At 51.3% G+C, this 20,713-nt stretch overlaps 1 protein-coding gene across 5 annotated transcripts; it reads left to right on the top strand.

The window, feature by feature from the left end:
• Positions 1–541: 541 nt before the first annotated feature.
• SNAPC4 (small nuclear RNA activating complex polypeptide 4) lies at positions 542–20,700 on the top strand. 5 transcript variants are annotated; one of them, XM_090022026.1, is made up of 22 exons: positions 542–776; positions 951–982; positions 1,580–1,750; positions 2,547–2,672; positions 4,099–4,177; positions 5,004–5,085; positions 5,714–5,818; positions 6,479–6,551; positions 6,937–7,101; positions 7,740–7,887; positions 8,484–8,590; positions 9,361–9,455; positions 10,219–10,313; positions 11,505–11,590; positions 12,048–12,482; positions 13,604–13,693; positions 14,170–14,422; positions 15,016–15,086; positions 15,232–15,339; positions 15,737–17,860; positions 19,085–19,194; positions 20,180–20,700. In XM_090022026.1, the coding sequence occupies exons 1-22, from the start codon at positions 638–640 to the stop codon at positions 20,190–20,192; spliced, it is 4,707 nt and encodes a 1,568-aa protein (XP_089878152.1). In that variant the 5' UTR covers positions 542–637; the 3' UTR covers positions 20,193–20,700. The 5 variants fall into 5 exon arrangements, with proteins under 5 accessions (XP_089878152.1, XP_089878154.1, XP_089878153.1 ...); XM_090022028.1 differs by having other exon boundaries at positions 19,085–19,203; XM_090022027.1 differs by having other exon boundaries at positions 19,085–19,220.
• The last annotated feature ends 13 nt before the right edge of the window (positions 20,701–20,713 follow it).

Raw genomic sequence — 20,713 nt, 5'->3', positions numbered from 1 at the left:
GCTTCTTTACTATTCATTCCAGGCACAACAAGCGAACACCAGCTGCAAAGACTTCCTCCCCCTAAAAGGCTTTTAAACCTGAACCTTGCTAATTTTTTTGCCAGCTATCTAAGTTGGTCTAATAAAAGATGTCAGACGCACCCAAAGAACCTTGTCAGCCAATGTCCTTAGACCGACACGGCTACAACCTGCACCAGGGGTGGCCAAAATGCAGCCCGCAGTCCTGGACTGCACCCAGAAGCGCTGCTCTGCCGCCCACGTGGTCGCTCCTGCCCACCCGCGCGGCTTCCCCTTACCGCGAGGAGCCCCTCTGGCTGCCCCCCCACGTGGCACGAGGCGTGCGTGTGTGCTGCCGCCTCGAGGGCGGGGTGGACTGCGTTACCGCCCCGCCCCCTCACGTGACCTGGGCGGCCGGCGCGGATTGGAGGAGGGGCGGAGCGGCGACTTGTGGGTAGCGAGTCCTTCCGGGTCGCAAGCGGCTGCCCCTGCCTGGCCGCGGGCGTCATGGCCCAGTGCGCGGGGCCGGGGCCTAGCGGGGCCGGGGCCGGGGCCGGGGCCGGGGCCGGGGCCGGGGCCGGGGCTGGAGCCTTGCGCTGACCCGAGCCCGTGGCCCGGAGGGGGCCCGCGGCCCGAGGCCATGTTGCCCGCAGACCTGCAGGCCCAGCGGGAGAAGATCCAGCGGGAGATCGCGGAGCTGGAGGAGCTGGAGCGCAGCCTGGACCCTGGCGCCGCCCTCAGCCTGGCCCTGGCGCACCCCGGCAGCGGCTCCGACACGGGTGCGTCCCCCTTGCCCTCCCCGCCCGCCTGCTTCCCCCCACCCGGGGAGCTGAAGGGACCCTCGGGGCCTGCCCCCGGCTGTGAGCCACGTGGGGTTTTAGGGCCCCGGGATGCAGCTGAGGTGGGCTCAGGTAAATAACGTTTTCTGTGTCCCCCCTCTCCCCCCCCAACAGACCTCGACGACTCCGACACGTCACTTGAGATGGTGCGTGGCCTCTCTTCATCCCCCCGGCTTGGGGACGCCCGCCGAGTTCCTCCAGCAAATCTCTTACTGCGGACTCGCGTGGGATCTTCCGCGGGTTGTAGGATTTGTCAGTGTTTTTGCCTGCGGCGTAGACGAAGAGCGTTTGCAAAACGGCTCCGACATCCCCTTCCGCCTCCTGTGCTTTGCATGCATGTTCACGGGGATCGTCTCTGACTGCTCTCGCCTGGGGCAGTGTCGCCAAAGCGAGAGGCTTCTGTGGGTGGGTTGGGGGAGGGGTGACTCTGGCACTGGCAGGCACCACTTGGCGAGTTGAGATGAAACAAAGATGGGCATTGGATTGGCGACAGTGCTTGTGACACCAACATAGATTTTGGGAGAGCGGCTGCCAGCAGAGCAAGAGGGGCGTCACAGACCTGACCAGTGACGCAGGCTGTGGGAGCGCCGAGGGGGGCTGCTGGGGCAAAACGGGCAGTTAGGTGCCTTGCTGCACTGTATATACGTGTGGGTGTCGACCAGCCACCCCCAGTAACACTAGTCATAACTTTCCCAGTGCATCTTTCCCTTTCTCCCCATGGAAATGACCTTTTTTTTGCCCAGGAAGTGGGAAATGGAGAGGACAGTAGCGATGATGATAACGACGACGACATTGAGAGCTCTCTCCCAAACGACCCAGAGACATGTTTAGAGATGAACCTGGTGTACCAGAATATCATTCAGGAGAAGATCAATGAAGTCAGCGATCTGATTGAACAAAACAAAGGACAGCAGGTCGGTGCAGCTGAGTTGAGCCTTCCTTGGCGCTGTTCTCAGGGGGTTTGCATGTGGAAGAACTGGCTGGAGCAGGCCCAGGTTTAGGATGGGAACATAATGAGCCAAGAAGACATTTCTGTGGAGTCCTGGTTGAGGGGTTGTTTCGAGGGGTTATCTTCTTAAAAGTACTGCCCCGATGAGCTGCAGACCTCAAAGCAGCGTCATGTTGGGGAGTGGAAAACACAAACTTTGAAGTAAAAATTAAATGGCACTGATTAGTTTTACTGAGTCGAATGAAACGATACATGATAAAGAGCATCACCATGAGAAGTAAGGAGATTCAGAAAATCACCATTGTTGTTATCAGCGAGGAGTTCTTGAATACCATTCTGCCTCGACTGTTTCCCTTTAAAGTAGGTTGCACTGCCTGTGTCCAGCACTAGCATCTGGAGCCTTTTGTGAAGGACTCAAGGAGGGATGTAAAGGCCCTGTGGGTTTTAGTTGTGTTTTCCTCAATGAGTCTAGAAGCTTTGCTCTGTGCCATCAGGGAGTTTGCCACATAGCACATGTTTCTGGTCAGTGTCTTGTTGCTGGGAGGGGCTGCCCATTTGGCCAGTTGCTCAGCTACCCTCTGAATTTCCAGGTGATCCGCTAGGATGTTAGACTGGCAAACCACCTTTTACATAGCCTGATGTCACACAGTAATTTAGCTCTCTTGGGATGTTGATGACACCTGGGCCACCAACTGAGGTTGGGGGTCAGATCATTTCGCTGTGACACTGATGTGCATGTCTGAACTATTGTTGTCTTACAGGCAGAAATCATGTTGGAGGTTGGTGTGCAACAAACAACGAGGGCAGCAGATGGCAGGAGCTTGCCATCAAACCTGTTTCTGGGTCACTTCAGGAAACCTTACTTTAAAGATAAAGTGACGGGAATTGTAAGTGTAACTAATTGTGTTCCCGGGCATTATTCCTGTATTATTTAGCCTTAGCTTGTAATTTTTACACTCTCTTGAAACAGATGTTAGTGAGCAGCAAGGTAATTGCATCCTGGTTTTAATTAGTACATTTATTTTTATTTTTTTTGCCTGAGTCAGCTTTGTTTCACCTCTGAATTTGAGAGGTGAGAACAGGGCAGCTTTTCGTCATTTTGACTTGCAAAGGGCATAAGTTTGCACCTTAATGTGCGTGTCTATAACCATTCTGCTTTAAAACACCAGCCAGCTGGTAGGCCTGCAGGTGCGGGCACCAAGTGTTTCACATATGCTGCAGCTGGATGTTCTGCTTCTCTGTAAATTGTTCATAACTTGCCTGTTGGCTGTCCTGTAAGCCTAGAGTTTTCTGGGATAAAAGCTGTTCTTCTGTCCCTGGAGGGTGCACAGCACAGTGGGACCTCAACCTGGCTTGGGGTTTATAGAGGCAATTGTTCATACAATAACTAAACTGTTTCCCACCAGTACAGCATCCAGGTGCTCATCTGAAGTAAGGATTTAGGTGAAGTTTGTCACCTGCATGCCTCTACCCAGAATGCTCTTTGCTGCAATACTCAGCCGTTGCAAGGTGCTCTGGGTAGTGGGCTGGGTGTAGGGAAGTGTGCATTTCTGTCTTTAAGAGTCAACCAATGTCTCAAATAAGATGGGCTTATCATCTGCTTGAGAGCCATAGGGAAGTGAAGTCAAGAGGGACCTTCTGTGAAATTAGTCAGTGCCCTAACGTGCTTGGGTGTATAGGTTGTAGGACATAGGCAGTCACGGTTCTTTGGGTAAATGTGATATCTTTTATTAGACTAACTAAAACCGTCGGAAAAATTATTCTTTACAACCTTTTGGGTACAAATGCCCTTCAGGCTGAGGAAGTCTGCAGTTATTCTGTGTTCTTCCTGGATGGGACAGAACAGAATAGAAGCCAGTCAGTGGGTGAGAAACAGGTGCAGGGGAAAGGGAATGTAGGCTTGGTGATGAGATATAGCTGGGAAATAGTAGAGTGGTTTCTCGTCTGTTGACTGCCTCAATTTGCATTTTCACTGACTGGCACTCGCATACTGGCCTCTGTGCTCTTCCTGGATGGAGTAGAATAGAACTGCAGACTTCCTCAGCCTGAGGAAGGGTGTTTGTATCCAAAAGCTTGTGAAGAAGAATTTCCCAACTGTTTTAGGTGGTCTAATTAGAAATATTGGATTTACCCAAATAATTTTGTCTACCTAACATTCATAGGGCACTAGGGGAGCAAGGTGCTGCACAGGGGTATATTATTAGGCTGTTTTTAGAAGCACAGAAGTTTTGGTGTCAGCGCTTCAGCAGTGGAGTGAATTCTCCACCAGAAGATCCTGTCTCTCTTGTCTTTAACTCTTCTGGTCTTCACTAGGGTCCACCTGCCAACGAAGATACCCGGGAAAAGATGGCACAAGGCATTAAGTCTTTTGATGATCTGCAAGTAAAGAAATGTAAGCGGTCTCCCCTTTGTGTGCTGTTCCATGTCATGTAATCACAGAGAATGGGACAGGGGAGAACCTCAAGAGTTTCTCTTGTCCACTCCCACGCCTGTGACATGATTAGCTGTACCTGAACTGTTACTGGCAGGTGTTTGGGAGCTTTGATGAGAGGAGTCTAGACAATCTGATGACCCTGGGGGCTGCAGAATCTATTCTAGTGCTCACCAGTCCTTACTGCTAGAGTATTTGCCCTGGTGCCGAACCTAAATTTTTCTTGCTGTAGTTGAAGACTACTGCCCCTTCCCCAGTGGGCTTAGAGAACTGTTGATAGCTCTTTTTTTTTATTTGCAGTCACTAATTTAAGTATTAGAGGGCTGTTGTCAGATCTTCCCTCTGTCTTCTCCAGGCAAAACAAACATGGTCTTTCCAGCCTTCCCTCAGCGGTTTTGCTTTCCTATGCCTCTGCTCATTCTGGTTGCTTTCCTCCAGACTCCCTGCTGTTAGCCCATATGGTTCTTGACCTGCTGTGCCCAAGACTGGACACACTAGCCTTGTAAGGGCCTAGCCTTGGTACTTACATAATTTTGACTTGGTCTTTTCAACTTATTTGCTCCAGTGTTCACTTGGTCGTACCCTGTACTAGGTCCATAAGAAAATACTGCAGGATTATAACCCTGATCTTGGGGCTCTCAGCCCTCTAAGCAGCCTTCAGAAAACTGTGTCCAAGACAACCAGCCCTTTGTTAGAGACCTTGGAGTACTGTCAAGTGGCTTTGGAAAGCAGTGGGTTTGCCACTTGGGGTTATCCTTCTATGCCCATGTGTGTGTTGTCTCCCCAGGGAAGAGCCATGAGAAGGAATTGCTGAGCAGCTCCATCATAAGTGATCGCCTGCAGCGCCTGCTTCAGCCCAAGCTACTGAAGTGAGTAAAACACAAATGTCATCTGTTGATGAAACAAGTGTGTCCCCAGACTCAGGGGCCAAGTGGGCAGAGGGAAGAGAGGGAGTTGGAGCTGATTTTGCTTCTGCCTCACTTGTCAGAAGTTCCCATGTTGACCATTGTTTGGCCCTTCCTGAAAGGTCCCAGAGCAGAGCAGGGAGCCAGTGCCTGACACCAGCTTGATATTGGGACCATCGTCCTATACCTGGGTTGGAATATGGGCCACCTGATAATGATACTGCACCGTGTTGCCAGCTGGTGGTCTGTTTTTACCGTGAAAGCCCTGTGACGCTGCCTGGCCATCCATCTGATATGCAGATTTACTGCAGAACCCTGCCAGAGACAGCCATACCACCCAAAATGCTGCTATGCTGTTGCCTCAGAGCCCTGACTGTCTCCAGCATGGAGGCAGAGCTGTGTCTGGGGTGGGAAACGGATGGACAAGAGACTTCTTGGAGGCTGGAACAAGTGCAATGTGTAGCTTGGATTTTTGGGATGGAGGGGAAGGGAAGCAGCCCATCTTTGGTGCTGGTCAGCTTCTATCCTGTGCCCCTGAAACCCTTGCTCCCATGCAGTTATTTGTCATAACCATGGAGCTGTCCTCCCACAGGCTCGAATACTTGAATCAGAAGCTGGAGAAAGCCAAGACTGCTATGGACAAGAAGATTCTGGAGAAGCAGATCAAAGAAGCGGAGCATGAAATTGATGCCACTAAGTGAGGGAAGCCACTTGTATTCAAAGTCTGGGGAAGAGGAGGCCCCTCCTAAGTGGGTTTCCCCCAGGGCATGTGAGCAAAGCTTACACACAGCCCTAGAGACCAAAGCTGGGCAAATCTTGCCCTGTTCCAGCTTGCAGAGGATTCAGCCTGGTCAGTCTTTGCAGCGTCCCAGCCACACGTGCCCTCAGTAGTGTGGAAGGGGATTGGGCAGTGCTGTGCTAACTCCTGCAGTGTGTTTTGGTGCAGAAGTACTGTACCAGCACAGAACTGAGTTGGGGCGTTGGAACAAGGCATTCTGAGCCACATGGGCTGCTCAGCACCGCTCTCACCTGCCAGGCTCCAGCGGCCCCTTTGCCGAATTCGTTTGTGGAGATGCACAGACAGCATCTCCTGTCTGTGCATGTGAGGGTTTCTGGGATCGAACCATTCAACCCAAGGGTATTTTGTCCCACCTTGGGCATAGAAGTGGGCCCAGGCATAGTGTTCCCCTCGGTGCTGGCAGAACAACAGAGGTCAACATGTCCAGGAAGACATTGCCTGAGAGCTATGCTGATAATTTTGTTCCACAAGCTGTTGTGTGAGGTGCTTCCCTCTCCTTGGGCTCCAGGTTAACATAGTACTTTTTTTTTTTTCCTCCTCTGGCCCTCGCTGCTCCAGCCAAATTCCCCACAGAGAGCTGTTAGGAAACCGACTGGATGAGCACGACTGGGAGAAAATTTCAAAAATCAATGTAAGTGGGCATACCAGTTTTGTGGAAGTCCCAGTCCTGGCCCCCTTGCTTTGAGAGCCACCCCCGATACACCAGCACTCCCTCACTGGGACCCTGGTGCTGTGTGTGTGTGGCATCAGATGCTACAAACCCACTGCAGCTCTTGAATGGTCCTTGACTGTAACCTATTCCGGGTTCAGCGTGAGTCCATCGATCCAGGGGCCCACCATGGGCCATGACATTGGCCAGATTTGTGCAGTCTCAAGTTTTCTGCTAGTGGAATATCCTCAAATCCTTGCTCAGAAGTGAGCAATGTGAATGTATTTGGAGAGTTCCTCGGGGAGCGCACTTCGTGCTGCCTTCTCTGTCTGGGGCAGTTTCACAGTCCAACTTTGTTAACCTGTAGTTTGATGGCACGCGCAACCCAGGAGAGCTGAGGAAATTTTGGCAGAACTGGGAGCATCCAAGCATCAATAAGGAGGAGTGGAGTGAGGAGGAGATAGAAAAGTTGAAGAAAATAACTGCTAAACACGATAGTCAGGACTGGCAAGCCATCGCCCAGGAGCTGGGGGTAAGTGATTTGGCCCTCAGAAACCAGTACTGAGGTGCAGCCTCGGGTTAATTGTTACACTAGGGAGCCCAGTGCTAACACATGATCTCATGCAAGGAGGGGAGGGCATTGCTGCTTTTGTGGGTTTTTATCATAAAATGTCATGCATAAAAAGCAGATTGAGCAAGCCCTAAAGAAACATTGCATTTGCAGAACTATTCTAGTCCTCTGCCTTTCTCCAGCAAATAAAGCTCTGGTTTGCTGATGACTTTACATGAAAGAATATTGCTGCTACACCATCCAGCACTGCTGAGGCCAGGATCCTCTGGCTTCCCCTATTGCACCTACTGCTGGAGGTGCTAGGCCCGTTGCTGCTTGCCGTTAGCTGGGACAGCAGTCATCTCTCTGCTATTACCATCCATTTGCTGTGACTACCCCTCCTCCTAGACATCAGTTGTAAGTTCCTAGGTGCAGATTTAGATGTGCCCAGCATGGAGTGCAGCAGTGCCCGGATACCTTCTTGGGACCCTTTTGGCAGACATAATAAAAATAATACTGGGAGCTGAATTCAGACTCCTGTAGGTTTGCATCAGTGCTGTGGCACTGCAGCCCTCTGTGGAAATGTCCATACTGATCTAAGTCAATGTTCTTTTGTTAAGACCAACCGAAGTGCATTCCAGTGCCTGCAAAAGTACCAGGCCTACAACAAAGACTTCAAGAGGAATGAGTGGACCAAGGAAGAGGACCAGATGCTCAAGCAACTTGTCCAAGAAATGAGGGTGGGAAGGCACATCCCTTACAGGAAAAGTAAGTGACCCCCATGGGAGCCCTGCTCTCCAGGCTAATACTACCCCCCACCTCCCACTTTGGCGGTAAAGTTCCTGAAGTGCTGGGGGCTCTTTAGATAGAAAAAGGGTCCTGGTCCCTGCCCAGGGGAGTAGGAATGTATTTACTCTTGTACTGTGATTCTGTTTTCTCCTTTACATTGCAGATTGCTTTATAGTAGAGGGCAGTAGCTTTACTTCCATTGACAGATGGGGCACCTGACTTACACGGGTGGAAGCGGTTTGCCCAAAGACACCTACCAGGTTATGGGCAGAGGCAGGAATTAAACCCTGTTCCTCTGGGCTGTATGGGCTGTCTGAAAGGCAGCCAAAACACCGCGTGCCATAAACCTATCAGTCCTTCCCAGGTTAGGTGTGACATTTGGGCAGTAAACTTCCAAGGAGTGCCCAAGTCCTGTTCCCTGGTCTGGGGCAGGGGGAGAAGGCAGGTTTCCTTCTCCTGATTCTTGCCATGTACCTGGGCACGTGGAGAAGCCATGTGTTCCCATCGTACCTAGAGCATGTTTCAAGGAGGCTGCTGGAACCACTTCACATGTGAAATGTCACTTCTGTTTCCAGTTGCTTATTACATGGAAGGGAGAGACTCTGCACAACTGATTTACCGCTGGACCAAGTGTGTGGACCCCAGCCTGAGAAGAGGAACATGGACACCAGAGGAGGATGCTGTAAGCGATTCTTTTTTCCCCGTCTAGTTCTAAAGGAACTTCATGGTGTGAAAGTGGGTAGATTTAACTTACTCTGTGGTCATACCACTGAGTGGCATATGCATAAAGGCTGGAATTGCAGCATCAGAATGGGAAGCAGGAATGGGAAGTGGCTGGCCAGAAGAGTTTAGGGGTGGAGGGGATGCTGCCTATACTGAAGGGCACATATTTTCATTTAAAAATGTAACTGCAAGCCCATCTGAGCTGAACCAAGTCATCAAGCTATTTCTGCTGCACTGCATTCTGAAGCCTGGCCAGGACAAAGCTGGCACACATTCTACCCAGTCAGGGAGAGATGTGGCTTGCAGACCTGCTGTTCTGCTTTGGATGCTTCAGTTTGCTGTGGCACCCTGTTCCCTGGGCCTGGGAGCAGTGTGCTCATTTGGAGACAGATTGTTAGTTGGCATCTTTGGTATTCAGAGAGCTGCTTTAGGGGCATACGTCGCCTGTCTTGGTTCTTGTGAGCAACTCCTAAGCCCCTGAATTGATGGGATTTGGTGAACTGGGATGGATCTTTACTTATTCAACAAACGGGCTGTTTCATGATGGTGTGTCTAGGGAAGGGGAAAGGTTTCTTTGCCCTCCCAAAGACCCAAAGGAGACCAAATGAAAATGAATTAGCCAGGTAATTCTCAAAAGGGTCCAGGCATTGAAGACCTGTTACCTGGGGTCAGTGAAGCTAGTAACACTCAAACCTGCTACTAATGCACCCAAACCTGTGACTCGTACAGCTGTTGCTGGCAGCAGTCAAGAAGTATGGAGAACGTGGCTGGTATAAAATTCGGGAGCTGGTGCCTGGAAGGAACGATGCCCAGTGCAGAGACAGGTCAGTGTGGAACAGGAACAGCTTTGCCATCAAGTTCACTTTCATAACCAAATGTACCCTATCCTTTCTAGTGTACAGGCACCCAGGTTCCCATAAATTGTGATATTCTAAACTAATAAAGGGTTGTCCTGGACTTCACTACATGACCTCCTAAATGTTTTCACTTCTGTTGTTTTAAATGCTGTATTTTTTTGCAAGCCTTGGAATAAGATACACACCTTGTTTTTGAAAGGCAGCCTAAAGAGAAAAAGATTTTTTCCTTGTAGTAAGCAACTGAGTAACAGCCGCCAGGGGGCCCAGCCTGCTCCCTATTCTGCTCCCTCTGGATCACATAGAGTCTTACTGTTGCTTTTGCCCTGTAAGCAGCAGAAACTGCTCTTACTGTAATTTTGCATATAATGCACACTCCAATTTCCAACAGCTGGCTTTTGAACAAAAAGGTGCATCTTGTATGTGATAAAATTACAGTAATATCTGTATACCTCTGAAAAAGGTCGCCAAAATCAGTAACAATATGGGGGGAGAAGGGGGTGTCAGTTTTTGAACTGTCCCATTTTAGTTGTGCCTTCTGGGATTTTGACTGAGAGAGGAGCAGCAGAGCTGCAGTGCCAAGCATATTGGTATGGGACTTGGTGGGGAAAGGGGCTGTCCACTGAGAACATTCTTCTTTTTTTCACTGTAGGTGCACATTGTGCCAATGATAAAGAGAAAAGTACAGTGAGGACTACACATTTTTTTTGTATTGAATTTTTTTACTTTGTAGGTATTTATATGCACTGCACGCTGACTTAAAGAAAGGCAGGTGGAGTTGCCAGGAAGAAGAGAAGCTAATTGAACTAATACAGAAGTACGGCGTGGGTAAGTTTGGTTTGTTTTGCTTTTTGTTTTCCTCTTGCTGATTCATCTGTAAAGGCTTTCGATGACTTTGAGCAGCTTTTGGTTCTAGTTCTGTAGCTGGTCATGGAGAGCTTGGATGCATGCTAAGAAGTGTGAATTAAATGTTTCTGTGTTTGATATGGTCTGTGTGAAATGCATTCTGCTCTAGGGAAACTATAGGTATATATAGGCAGTGCAACTGGTAGTCCTGGTTAAAGGGACTCTTGGCTAAAATTGAATTTGATTAGGGTGGAGGGAAAAAACCCCATAAAAGTGATTGATTGTACTGCATGGTACTTTGTTTAATGGCAAATTGTTTCAGCAGAACAGTAACCTGAGGCATCCAGGTATAGACTTTTATCTTCTACTAATCATCTTCTTGCCTGAGGGGAGCCTGTATTATTGGGGGCGGGGGGTTATCACTGGGTCATTACCCCCCCGTTCTAGTCCCCAGTTGTGAGCATATGGCAAGCAAAAGCTCTATACTCCGGACTAATCAGCTCAGGGCCTTTACACAGGGTATCTAGCATGTGTACAGCACTCCTTTTTAACAAAGCCTCCTCACGTTGGAGACGAGATGGCTTCTGAATGCTGCTACATGGTTCTAAGCAATGGCTCCTACAACTTCAACTGTGTTGTGGTTCTCCTTGCGTGTTGCTTTGTCCTTGCAGTTGGCATATTTGGGGCACTTTGCAACTATCTGTGTGGTCCCTTTCAGATTCCCCATGCAGATGGACCATTTCCTCTGCCTAGCCCTTGCCAAAAGACCTCTTTTTCCCCAAAAGTGAGGCCGTGATGTGGGGTGGTGTCCAGTCATGTTCCTTGTGTGAGCCCTGCTTCCAGGTGACTGGAGCGGAGCAAGGAGCAGAGGTCCTACTTCTGGGAAAGGACAGGAGTATGTGTTTAAATCCCCTTGGCTTCCCAGCTTAAAGTTTAGCCCTTTCTTGGCCCGAGGGCAGAGGTTGCACTGGCCTGAGGTGCCACAGTCTGGCAGTGGCAGCAGCAGGCCTCGGAGGCAGATTCTCTGTTCTGAAGGGAACCCCAGGTTCCTGACTTCTGGGCATTCCCAGCAGTGAAAGCCACTTCGGCTAAGCCTTTCTGTACCATACAGGTCTCTTTGTCAGGCACTTGGTATGTGGTGCATCAATAGGGCCTCCCTGTTTATGTCCTTAGGATGCTGGAGTAAAATTGCATCGGAATTGCCACACAGGACATCCACCCAGTGCCTGAGCAAGTGGAAGATCATGATTGGGACGCAGGTATTGTAACCTTTTGTGTTCCCGTGCTTCCGCTTTTCTGGTACCAGCCCAGCCCCATACTCATCCTGTGCAGAAGTAAAGCTTCACGGAAAGTGAAAGCCTGACTCCATTGTCACATGTGGCAAAAAGTTCCCTTTGACTTCAGTGAGGCCAGGATTTTATCTGGGACATTTCAGGTCCTAGTCGTGCACTGTTGCACGATCTGTCTTGTGGCTCCATTCACCTATTGCCCTCAGTAATCAACTACCCATGAGTAAGAAAATCAGGAGTGACAAGGGACTCAGACCCCAGTAGTAGCCCAGGAAATGGGTGGGCTTCTGTAAGCACTGGGAGACGGGGAATGGGCCCATCTTGTAACAAGCCATTTTCCTGGAGGTTTTTAACATCAGTATCCTGCTAGCAGGGGTGTGGAGTGGCAAGACTACTTGAGGGCTCACTTGCTTTTCTGAATCCAAAGCCCAGGGGACAGCACAAGAAGAAAAGCCACCCGAAGCATGGGTACACGCGGAGGCAGAGCTCCAGCTCGTCCGAAAGCGAGAGCAGCAGCAGCAGCAGCAGCGAGTCGGAGCTGGAGCTGATGGACAGCTCTGACGCAGACGCAGAGAAGCCACAGTTCACAGTGCCCGCTCTCGACTTGTGGGTGCCAGTGAGGACCAACGCAGCAAAGCGTCCGGCTGCATCTGCTGGCTCTTCCAAGACTAACGATGGAAAGGGGTCTTCCAAGAAGGCTCCTAAGACGTCCTGTGGCAAGGAGCAACCAGAGGCTTCTGATGGCCAAGGTGAAGAGCAACCCTCAGAGAGTTCAGCGGTGTTCAGTACTGTTCTGAAGGGCATGGCATGCCCATATTCTACCGACATCAGTGTCAAGGACCCAACAGAGGTGGTGAACAAGGTAATTGTACTAGCGAGGATGAGACTAAGGTCCTTTCAACTAGACTGAGCAGTTCAGGGTCCATCAGACCAGAGCCTGGGTGACATCCCCTCAGGGAGATGGCCTGTAGCAAGCAGCTGGTAGGTGCCTTACTTCTCTTAAAATGGTTATTGGCACATTGCACCGCTGGGATGCACTGGTCTCCCAGGGACCTTGCAGATGAGATCCAGATGTTGATTTCATGCCTCCCAAAGCACCTCTTTCTCAGACTACATGAGTTCACAAGGGTGCCCTGGAGAACAGCAGTTTTTTGTGCTTCTGAAACTTGTTTCTATTCTACCCTGGGAGGAAAGCAGAAGCCTTCAGGCATTTTCTTAGGAGCAGAGATGTCTAGAGATTCATGCTGAGAGCTGTTTGGTGATTATGGCACTAGCCTGGGGTGTAGGAATCCCTGCTGTGCTTCACTTTGTAGTAGAAAGCTCCATTATCCAACTTCCCCATCACAAACTCAGATGCCTTCTTGGGACTTGGGAGTCTAAGTCACCTTGGGTGCTTTTGAAAACATTTCCCATTATAGGTGGGGAAACTGCTTGCTGGGATTTGGGAGTGCTGTATATTATTAGCACTTCATCTGGCATAATTACATTCTGCTCGTCACTTCGTGTGCTATTTGAACAGTGATTCTCAAGCTTTTTTAGACTCTAGAAACCCCTCAGAAAATGCCAGCTCTTAGTTTTTCCCTGGTTTTCTTTCGCTGTGGAAGAATAACAGAGCAATTTCTTCTGTTGCCAAAAAAAAAAAAAAAAAAAAGACCACAGCAGCTCAGAAGGGTTTTAATACAATGGATTCCTGTTTGAAAGTGCTGAGTTTATGTTGTGAATCATACTTGCGCACCTAACAGGGCTAATACTGCGTGGCACCCTACAGACTCTTCAAAGGATGTGAGCTGGAAACTTAGCTGACAATAAGGAAAAGTTGAGCTAGCTACTCAAATTCGTTGGGTAAAATACAGAAACACTGAAAGGCCCTGCCTCTGCCATGGGGTATCTAGCAGCCAGGGCAGAGTGGTTCATCACAAGGCTCTTAGATTGGAACTTGTCTCTTCTGTTTAGCTAATTGCTTTTATCCATCTTCTCCTTCAGGCTTCTGAAAGCGGGAGGGAAGTGATAATGCTTTCCCTGGAAGATGTAAAGAGGGCGATACGAAACAATACTTATCTTTTGAGACAGCGGGTAAGTGTCTTCTGGTGTAGGCGTTCCAGGCTCCTCTTCAGAAACTTCCATGCCGTTGACTGATGTGCCTTGAGGTTGTTGAGAGCTCTGCGGCTAGCTTGGCTGGAGCCCAGGGCAGCATGGTTCTGACTGGTCTTGAGGCTACCTGGAAGGATAGAAACTTATGTCGGTATCCCTCTGTCTCTACAATCATGTTGTTATGGATGGCCTCGCATTATAAATGCCTGTGTGAGACAACCAAACAAACAGAAAGAAAAGGTGCCTGTAGTCTGACTGCCATCTAGAAATGGGCGTCTTTTTCATTTAATGTGTGGTATGGGTTTAGCCCCTGTGTGAAATGAACTAAAAGCCTGAAGCAGACGCTCAACTGATTGAAATATGTGCTGTTCCATTAAGTAGTGACCTGGAGCAGCTGGTGAGCTGGCTTACCCTGGGGCATGCATGTCTCTAACCCTAGCTCCTTTTATGTTGTGTAGAGCCAACTGCCAAAGAGACGCCCCGGCGGCATTCCAAGTATGGAGTCTGGTACCTGGAGCCTGGACCTGCCTGTCAGTGAAATGCTGGAGGCATTGAAGGACAACACACAGAAGAACCAGCGCCGGCAGAAAGAGCTGCTGCAAAGGCAGGTCTACGACAGGAGGCTGCTGATGGCAGTAACTCCGTGGGTGGGCAACGTCATCCTGCCTTATGACTTCGGTGTAGAGAAGCGGCCGTCTGTTCAGACCAAAGGTACAGATGACCCATCAGGTATTTGTTCCTCCCTGGTGTGAGCTTGGGGCCAGGCTTCTTGGACAGGCCTCTGGGTTCTTCCCTCCAGACCTGGTTCTTGGGCCTTTTCACCTCACAATGCCAAAGCAACTTCAGAATACAAAAGTGTTGTATCAATTGCTTGTGCTTGTGAAGCATAAATGGAAGCCCAGGCAGGTATGGTGAGTTGCCTCATCCTGTCTGCAAAGAAGGATAAGAACTGGCAATAAAAGCTAGGCATATCCTGACTGACTTCCTTCCATGAACAGCTGGACCACACTTGTCCCAGTCAGACGGTACTGTGGTGTCACAGTGGCTTGGGGTAGGGAGAGGTTTGTACAAAAGGCAGGAAGAGAGTGCATCCTTATTTAATCAATGTTAATCGTTCTCAGCTATACAGCCACCTTGGGTGGGGTTTTACTTTGTCTGTCTTCAGTAAGAGTAGGGTGGGTTTCAGATGATACTGTTCAGCTCCTCTTCGGGCTAACACTTGATATGGAGGCTGCTAAGGACTCTCAGCAGATAGTGTGTGAACGTCCAGTTAATTGGTACTTTTATGTTGTGCTGTCTTCCAGCTGACGTCATTCAAAAACGGCTGCAGTCGGTCACTCTCTCCAGCACCCCTATTTTCACACTGTTCATTCAGGTAGGCCTCATACCCTGCAGTGGATCTGCAGGGACCTCGACCGAGTGGATAGAGGTTCTCGGCTGGCAGGGGGTGGAGGGGTGGTGTAGAAAATGCCTGCGTGCATCCCACCAGAGCTGTAATGCAAGCCTTCCCTGCCTTGCAGTTCTTCCAGGTCAACACTAATGGCTGCATGAAGGTGATACGTGAGAGGAGGCTGAGGCAGACGGAGCTTTTCCGTGCAGTGGTGACCAATGTGCAGAAACCACCACAGGTACTGTGCAGGTGCCTGGGTCCCACAGGAGTAGGGGGTGGAACTCAGTGGCTGCCTGGGATAAGGGAAGTAATTTGTCTGGCTCCATCAGATCCTGATTGACACAGGAAAGGATAAGAGCAGTGACTGTGGCCCAATACCTCAAACCTCTCAGCTCTGTCCAAAACCCTTCGGGCTATAGCTCAGCTGCTTCCTCTTTGATTTCCCCATCTGTAACATGAGGCTGGGGGGCATTATTCACTTCTAAATCCCAAAGGAACTTCCTTTGTAGCAGTAATGATCATGAGTTGTTCCCTGTGCCTGACCCATTCCCCCTTTCGCCTCCACCAGAATGACTAGAACATGAATCAAAAAGCTGCCTTTGACTTGGCTGCAATCTCCTGGTGCTCTTCTATAGGTCGCTCAGTGCCTCCCAGGTCAGGAAGTGCTGAATAAACCTCCCAGGAAGCCAGTAGCTGCAGACGCCGCGCCTGGCACAGGGGCTATGCCCAAAAAGAAGTCTGCACCTCCAGCAGTGGCAAGCACAGCTCCTGTCCCTGCCGTTCTGGGAGGTCCTGTCCAGAAGCAGAACCTGAGGGCACAGAGGCAGCTACCACCACTGAAGCCAAAGCCTAAATTGGTCTCTGAGCTGCTGCAGGACAAGCGGCTGCAGGAGTCTCGGGCCAAGAAGGCTCTGCAGAGAACCACGATCCTTGCACCTCAGGTGCTGGTCCCATCTTCTGCCATCCTTCAGCCAGTCATTCCTCCAGCCCCGGGAGGGAGCAAGCCTGCCACAGCCATGCCCCTCGGGGATGCGAGCACCCCACCGCAGCCAGCACCAACCCTGGGGCCAACGTTCCTGTCCCTTGTGGTTTCTGCACCGCCTGCCCCACAGTCAGCCCCAAGCTCCGGTTCCTCCCAGAAAGTGAAAAACCAGTCGAAGAGGAAGCGGAATGAGGACACCCCAGGAGGCGCTTCTGAGGAGGAGGCCTCCCAGGACAAGGCTGCAAAGGCAGAGGGGCCCAGCCTGCCTCGGGACTGTAGGAAGGCTCAGGTGTTGGGGGGCAGCTCCGTGCCATTGGTGCTGCAAAGCCAGGCCTTCATGCCCCACCAGATTGCAGTGCTGCAGTCCCCTCCTGTCACACTGAGCCCTGCAGGGGTGGCAGCAGGTGTGCAAAACGTCCCTCACTCGGTGCCCACCACTAGTGCCGCAGCACCTGGAAGTGTCCAGCAGAGTCCAGTCAGCTTGGTGCCTGCTCTTGTGACTCCCCAAAGCAGCACCCACCTGGTCCCCAGCAGCCTGGTGCCCATCACCTGGGTGATGACACCCCAGGGCTTGATTCCCGCTAGAGTGCAGACACTCGTGGGCTTGCAGAACCAGAAGATGCTGTCTGTTGCTCTTGAAAGCCAGGCCTCATCAGCAAAGAGCACTGAAGTAGCCCCCTTGGACTTGACAGTGTCCCGAGCATCCTCCAGGCCCAGCAGCACACCTCCTGCTGGCAGCACAGCCACGGAAGTGCCAAGCCTGCCAGTTGCAGAAAGGGCATCCCCGGTCACTGCCACAGGTACGAGGCCCTCTGCTCACCCTGCCTCAGAGCCTCAGCAAAGCTTGCTGCTTCCAGCCACTGTCACTGGTGGTGTGAGGTCTGCAGACTCAGCCACAGAGCAAGGTGTGGTGCTGGCTGCCCTCTCAGCTGACTCCTCTGCTCTGCATACTGCCCCCACGCCGGTGCCCCTCCGTGACCCCCCAGCAGCCACCCAGCAGCACGCCCATTCACTTTGCCCTCCTAGTCCTGCCGGCGAGGCCGAGAGCAGTAGCTGCATTGTAATCAACACCTCAGAGGGTGGGTCAAATGTGCCAGTGCTGCAGACAGATCAGCTTCCCTCCAGCAACGTCCCCACAGGGAGCAGCACCAATGGCACCGCTGCCCTGGCCACAAAGGATGTGCCCATGGCCTTGGAGCCTAGTGATATTCTCCCCCAGTCTTCTCCCCCAAGGGGTGAAAAGAGCCCCTTAGACTACAGCCTCATCACTCTCGAGGGTGAGGCCTTGGTGAAGGAGTGGCTGAAGGAGACCCCGGGTGTCTCGGTGCCCACTGGGAAGAATAGACTGCCTTACTTGCCACCTTTCATTTGTAACCTCAAAACCCTCTCCCGGCTGCTGCTGCAGAAGAAGACACTGGAGCAGAATGCCTTGGCCCTCGTGTCAGTGGAGAAGAGCCAGGATGGGGACACCCAAGCCGACCTGCACCCCATCCAGGAGCTGGTGAGGCAAAAGCTTGGCAGAAACCCGGCTTATCTGATGCTGAAAGCCAGGTTCCTGGCAGCCTTCACCCTTCCTGCTGTCCTGGCTGCCCTCCCCCCGCCAAAGGTTACCACAACCCTGTCCAAGAGGAGGCCGAGCCAGGAGGGTGATGGGGATTTGTCGCTGACTGAGGAGGAGCCAGCTGTGGAGGAGAGCTGCCAGGAGCCGACTGAGGGGCCGTCCAATGGTACTGAGGGCCCAGCACTCGGGGGCGAGGATGCCAACCTGCCTACTCAGGTAAAGCTGGAGGGAGCTGCAAACCCAGTAGAGATAGTGTTGCACCAAACACAATCCTGCTTCCAGGGGAGCCCATAGCAAAGCACCCATTGACAACAGGACAGGACTTGGCCCTTTGGGGTCAGGGTGGTGGGCAGTGGGGAGGGAAAAGCTGTTCACAGTACCTAGTGCAGCCAGGCAGCTTCCCCTCACATTGCTCCACTCCCTGTGCTGGGTGCAGAAGGTAGCACCCGAATTGCACCCGGGGGGGGAGGACCCCTCCTGAAGCATCGCTGTGCTTTCAACCCTGAGAGCCCCTTCCCCAGCAGCACCTGGAGCCCAGTCACTGCAGCTTGCCCTTGAGCCTGGTATTGAGCTCAGTGTAGCATATAAGACTTTTGCTTGATCATGGTGGTGTCTGGGTTGGAGACCCAGAGCTGTTCTGTTTTGAAGAGTTCAGGGGGAAGCTGGAATTGAGGGTCCAGGGACCTAAGAGATTGGTTTCAGCCACAGGAGGCAACTGATGCTCTTGAGAGTGGCTGATTCCTGGTGATCTAGGTACCTTCCACCCTCTGTTCCAGCTGGACTGAATTTGGCCTAGGCCAAAGTGGTGGGGGCTTTGGCCATCAACTGGGACTCCCAACATCTGGCTTCTGTGGCCCAAGTTGCCTGATCCTGTACCAGACTCCTGAATTTCATGTCAGCTGCAGCCTTGAAAGTGAATGTGATGGCAGGGGAGTACTCCTTTTCCTCATTTTTGCCTTCAAGAAAGCTGCCTTGCATAATCTGGTTTCCCCCCATCAAAGGGGTGTCGCAATTGCGTGTTTCTTGGTTACAGTCCTCAGGGGGTTTCAGTCCCTTTTATGAGAACTCTGGTAGGATACAAGTCATCCTCTTCTGACTGCGCCCTCCCACTGGGCCCGATCTGTGTACAGAGTTCACAGCATCCTCACAGTGTCTTCTCTTGGGCTCGTTCTGGGGGCAAGATGCTATGGCAGGTCTGAGTCAAAAGGTCACCTGGTGAGGGCATGTGGCTGTTCCTTCCCTGGGAAAGCACAAGTTACCAGGGTTGGCATGCGTGAACGTCCTGTGCCTTGCAGAGAATATGAATATGGTGCACATCCCCAAGGCCAGCGTGGGGTTCTAACTGCCTTGTTCTGAAACATAGCAAGCACCTTGGGTTGCTTCCTGCAGACCCACGTGCTGGCTGCAGGCAGTAACACGTGGTCTCTGGTTGCACTGTAGGACAACGGAGCTGGAGAGATGGCCGCACTGTCGGTGCCAGAGCCCGAGACGGACACAAAGGACGGCCTTCGGCGAACCAGAAGGACCACTCGCCTCAGAAAAAGGAGGATGTGAGAGGAGTGGGTGATGGAAATGTGTTAGTAACCTAACCCTACCAATGTGGGGGGGATTTTTGCCTAAAAAAGGAGAACTGGAAAGAAACTCCTTTGTGGCATGAAGTCACGACACTGGGTCCAGGACAAGGGTTTGTAGATGGCCTTGGGTTCTGCTCCCGTTGGGCTGCGTGCTCAGAACCCCTGGGCTTGCCTTGTACAGCCCGGAGGTTCTTTGCTGAGCCAGCCTCACACAGGCTCTTACCAAAGGCATGTTTGCTGTTTCCAGGCAGCAGCTGGCAGTGGGAGCAACTGGTAGTTCTGCTGTGTGACGAGCATTGTGCAAAATTGGCAAGCCAAAAAAAAAAAAAAATAGGGGGTTGTGGTTTGGGTGAGGGGAAGATGTGGGGAGCTATTGCAGAGAGGAAGGAGCAAGAGGTATTTTGGGAACTGGGTTCCTTCTGCAGAGCTGAAACGAAGGAGTGGTATTGCCCCGCTGTCTTGTGTAGCTGTCCTTGCCAGACTGCAAGTCTCACTGAGGCTCTTAGCAGGGTTTTGTTTGCACTGCTTTGGAGGTCCAACTGAGCAGCAGTGGGGCAAAAGAGTCCTATGCGAGATGCTCCCTGCTTTGGAATTGTTGGTGGCCAGGGCAGGGGCAATTTTCAAGCTCACCTCATGCAGGATGGAAAGTTTCCTACACTAGGTCGGTAAAAGAACAGTGCTAGAGGGACCAGGAGTGAGTGCTAATCTGTTAAAAGCTGTCTGCCCAGAAGCCAGCCCCATCCTGTCTCCTGGCTGGTACGCTAACATTCTGGCATGAGTATGTGCTGTGTCTCAACTAGCAAGTATGCTGTGACCTTGGGCTGAAAGGTACCAGCGAGGGCAAACTTCTAGGCTGGTGAAATCGTTCATGCTGGATCTGCTTTTTAACATCTTTGGATGCCCTCGAGTGTGCTGTTGAAAACCCTTTAGCTAACAGGTATCCCATGTGCCCTTGTTATAGGAGCCCTGAATGAAATCTGCTTTCCTGCGTGGCAGTAGCAGCTGTTTCTTGCACTACCCACAGACACAAACTGACTGCTCACACCTGGGGAAGACAGGCAAGTGGCTACGCTGGTTCCTGTCCCCTCGTGGAGTCTCCCTTTTACTGCAGCTCTCATCGGGAACCACAGATCCGAGCCTGGGAAAGGGGAGATGCTTCCTCGACAGCCTGATTTGGTTCCAACATTCTCCTAACCCAGCCGTGGCACAGAGCAAGATGGGAGCCAGCAGGCTGTCGGAGAAGTCTGAAGGAAATGTTGAATGCTGCTTTGTTTGATTTGGGTTTGTTTGTGTGAGTTGACCCTGTTTACATAAAGGTCTATCGCTGCTTGGAGCTCGTGGCTCCCTTGGTGGCTTTAAACACATTTTGTGTGTTTGACGGTCCCCCGGCTCCAGATCAAGGCTGCTGAACAAGCCAGGGGTTTATTTTGTACCTGAAAGACTCTGAATCTTTGTTCAAATATAGAAGTTTTATTTTTCTCATGTGAAGCTGTCC

Source organism: Crocodylus siamensis, chromosome 11 (genome assembly GCF_052110815.1).
Source record: "Crocodylus siamensis isolate JL-2025a chromosome 11, ASM5211081v1, whole genome shotgun sequence".
NCBI classification, from domain to species: domain Eukaryota; kingdom Metazoa; phylum Chordata; order Crocodylia; family Crocodylidae; genus Crocodylus; species Crocodylus siamensis.
The sequence above is the reverse complement of the archived record's forward strand: the minus strand, read 5'-3'. Positions and strand labels throughout refer to the sequence as shown.

Bases quoted from the DNA above. Each gene is read 5' to 3' on its own strand.
- SNAPC4 (XM_090022026.1), top strand. From the start codon at position 638: ATGTTGCCCGCAGACCTGCAGGCCCAGCGGGAGAAGATCCAGCGGGAG. The intron at 2,673-4,098 runs GTAAGTGTAACT...GGTCTTCACTAG, and splicing joins AAGATAAAGTGACGGGAATT to GGTCCACCTGCCAACGAAGA. The intron at 7,888-8,483 runs GTAAGTGACCCC...TTCTGTTTCCAG, and splicing joins GCACATCCCTTACAGGAAAA to TTGCTTATTACATGGAAGGG.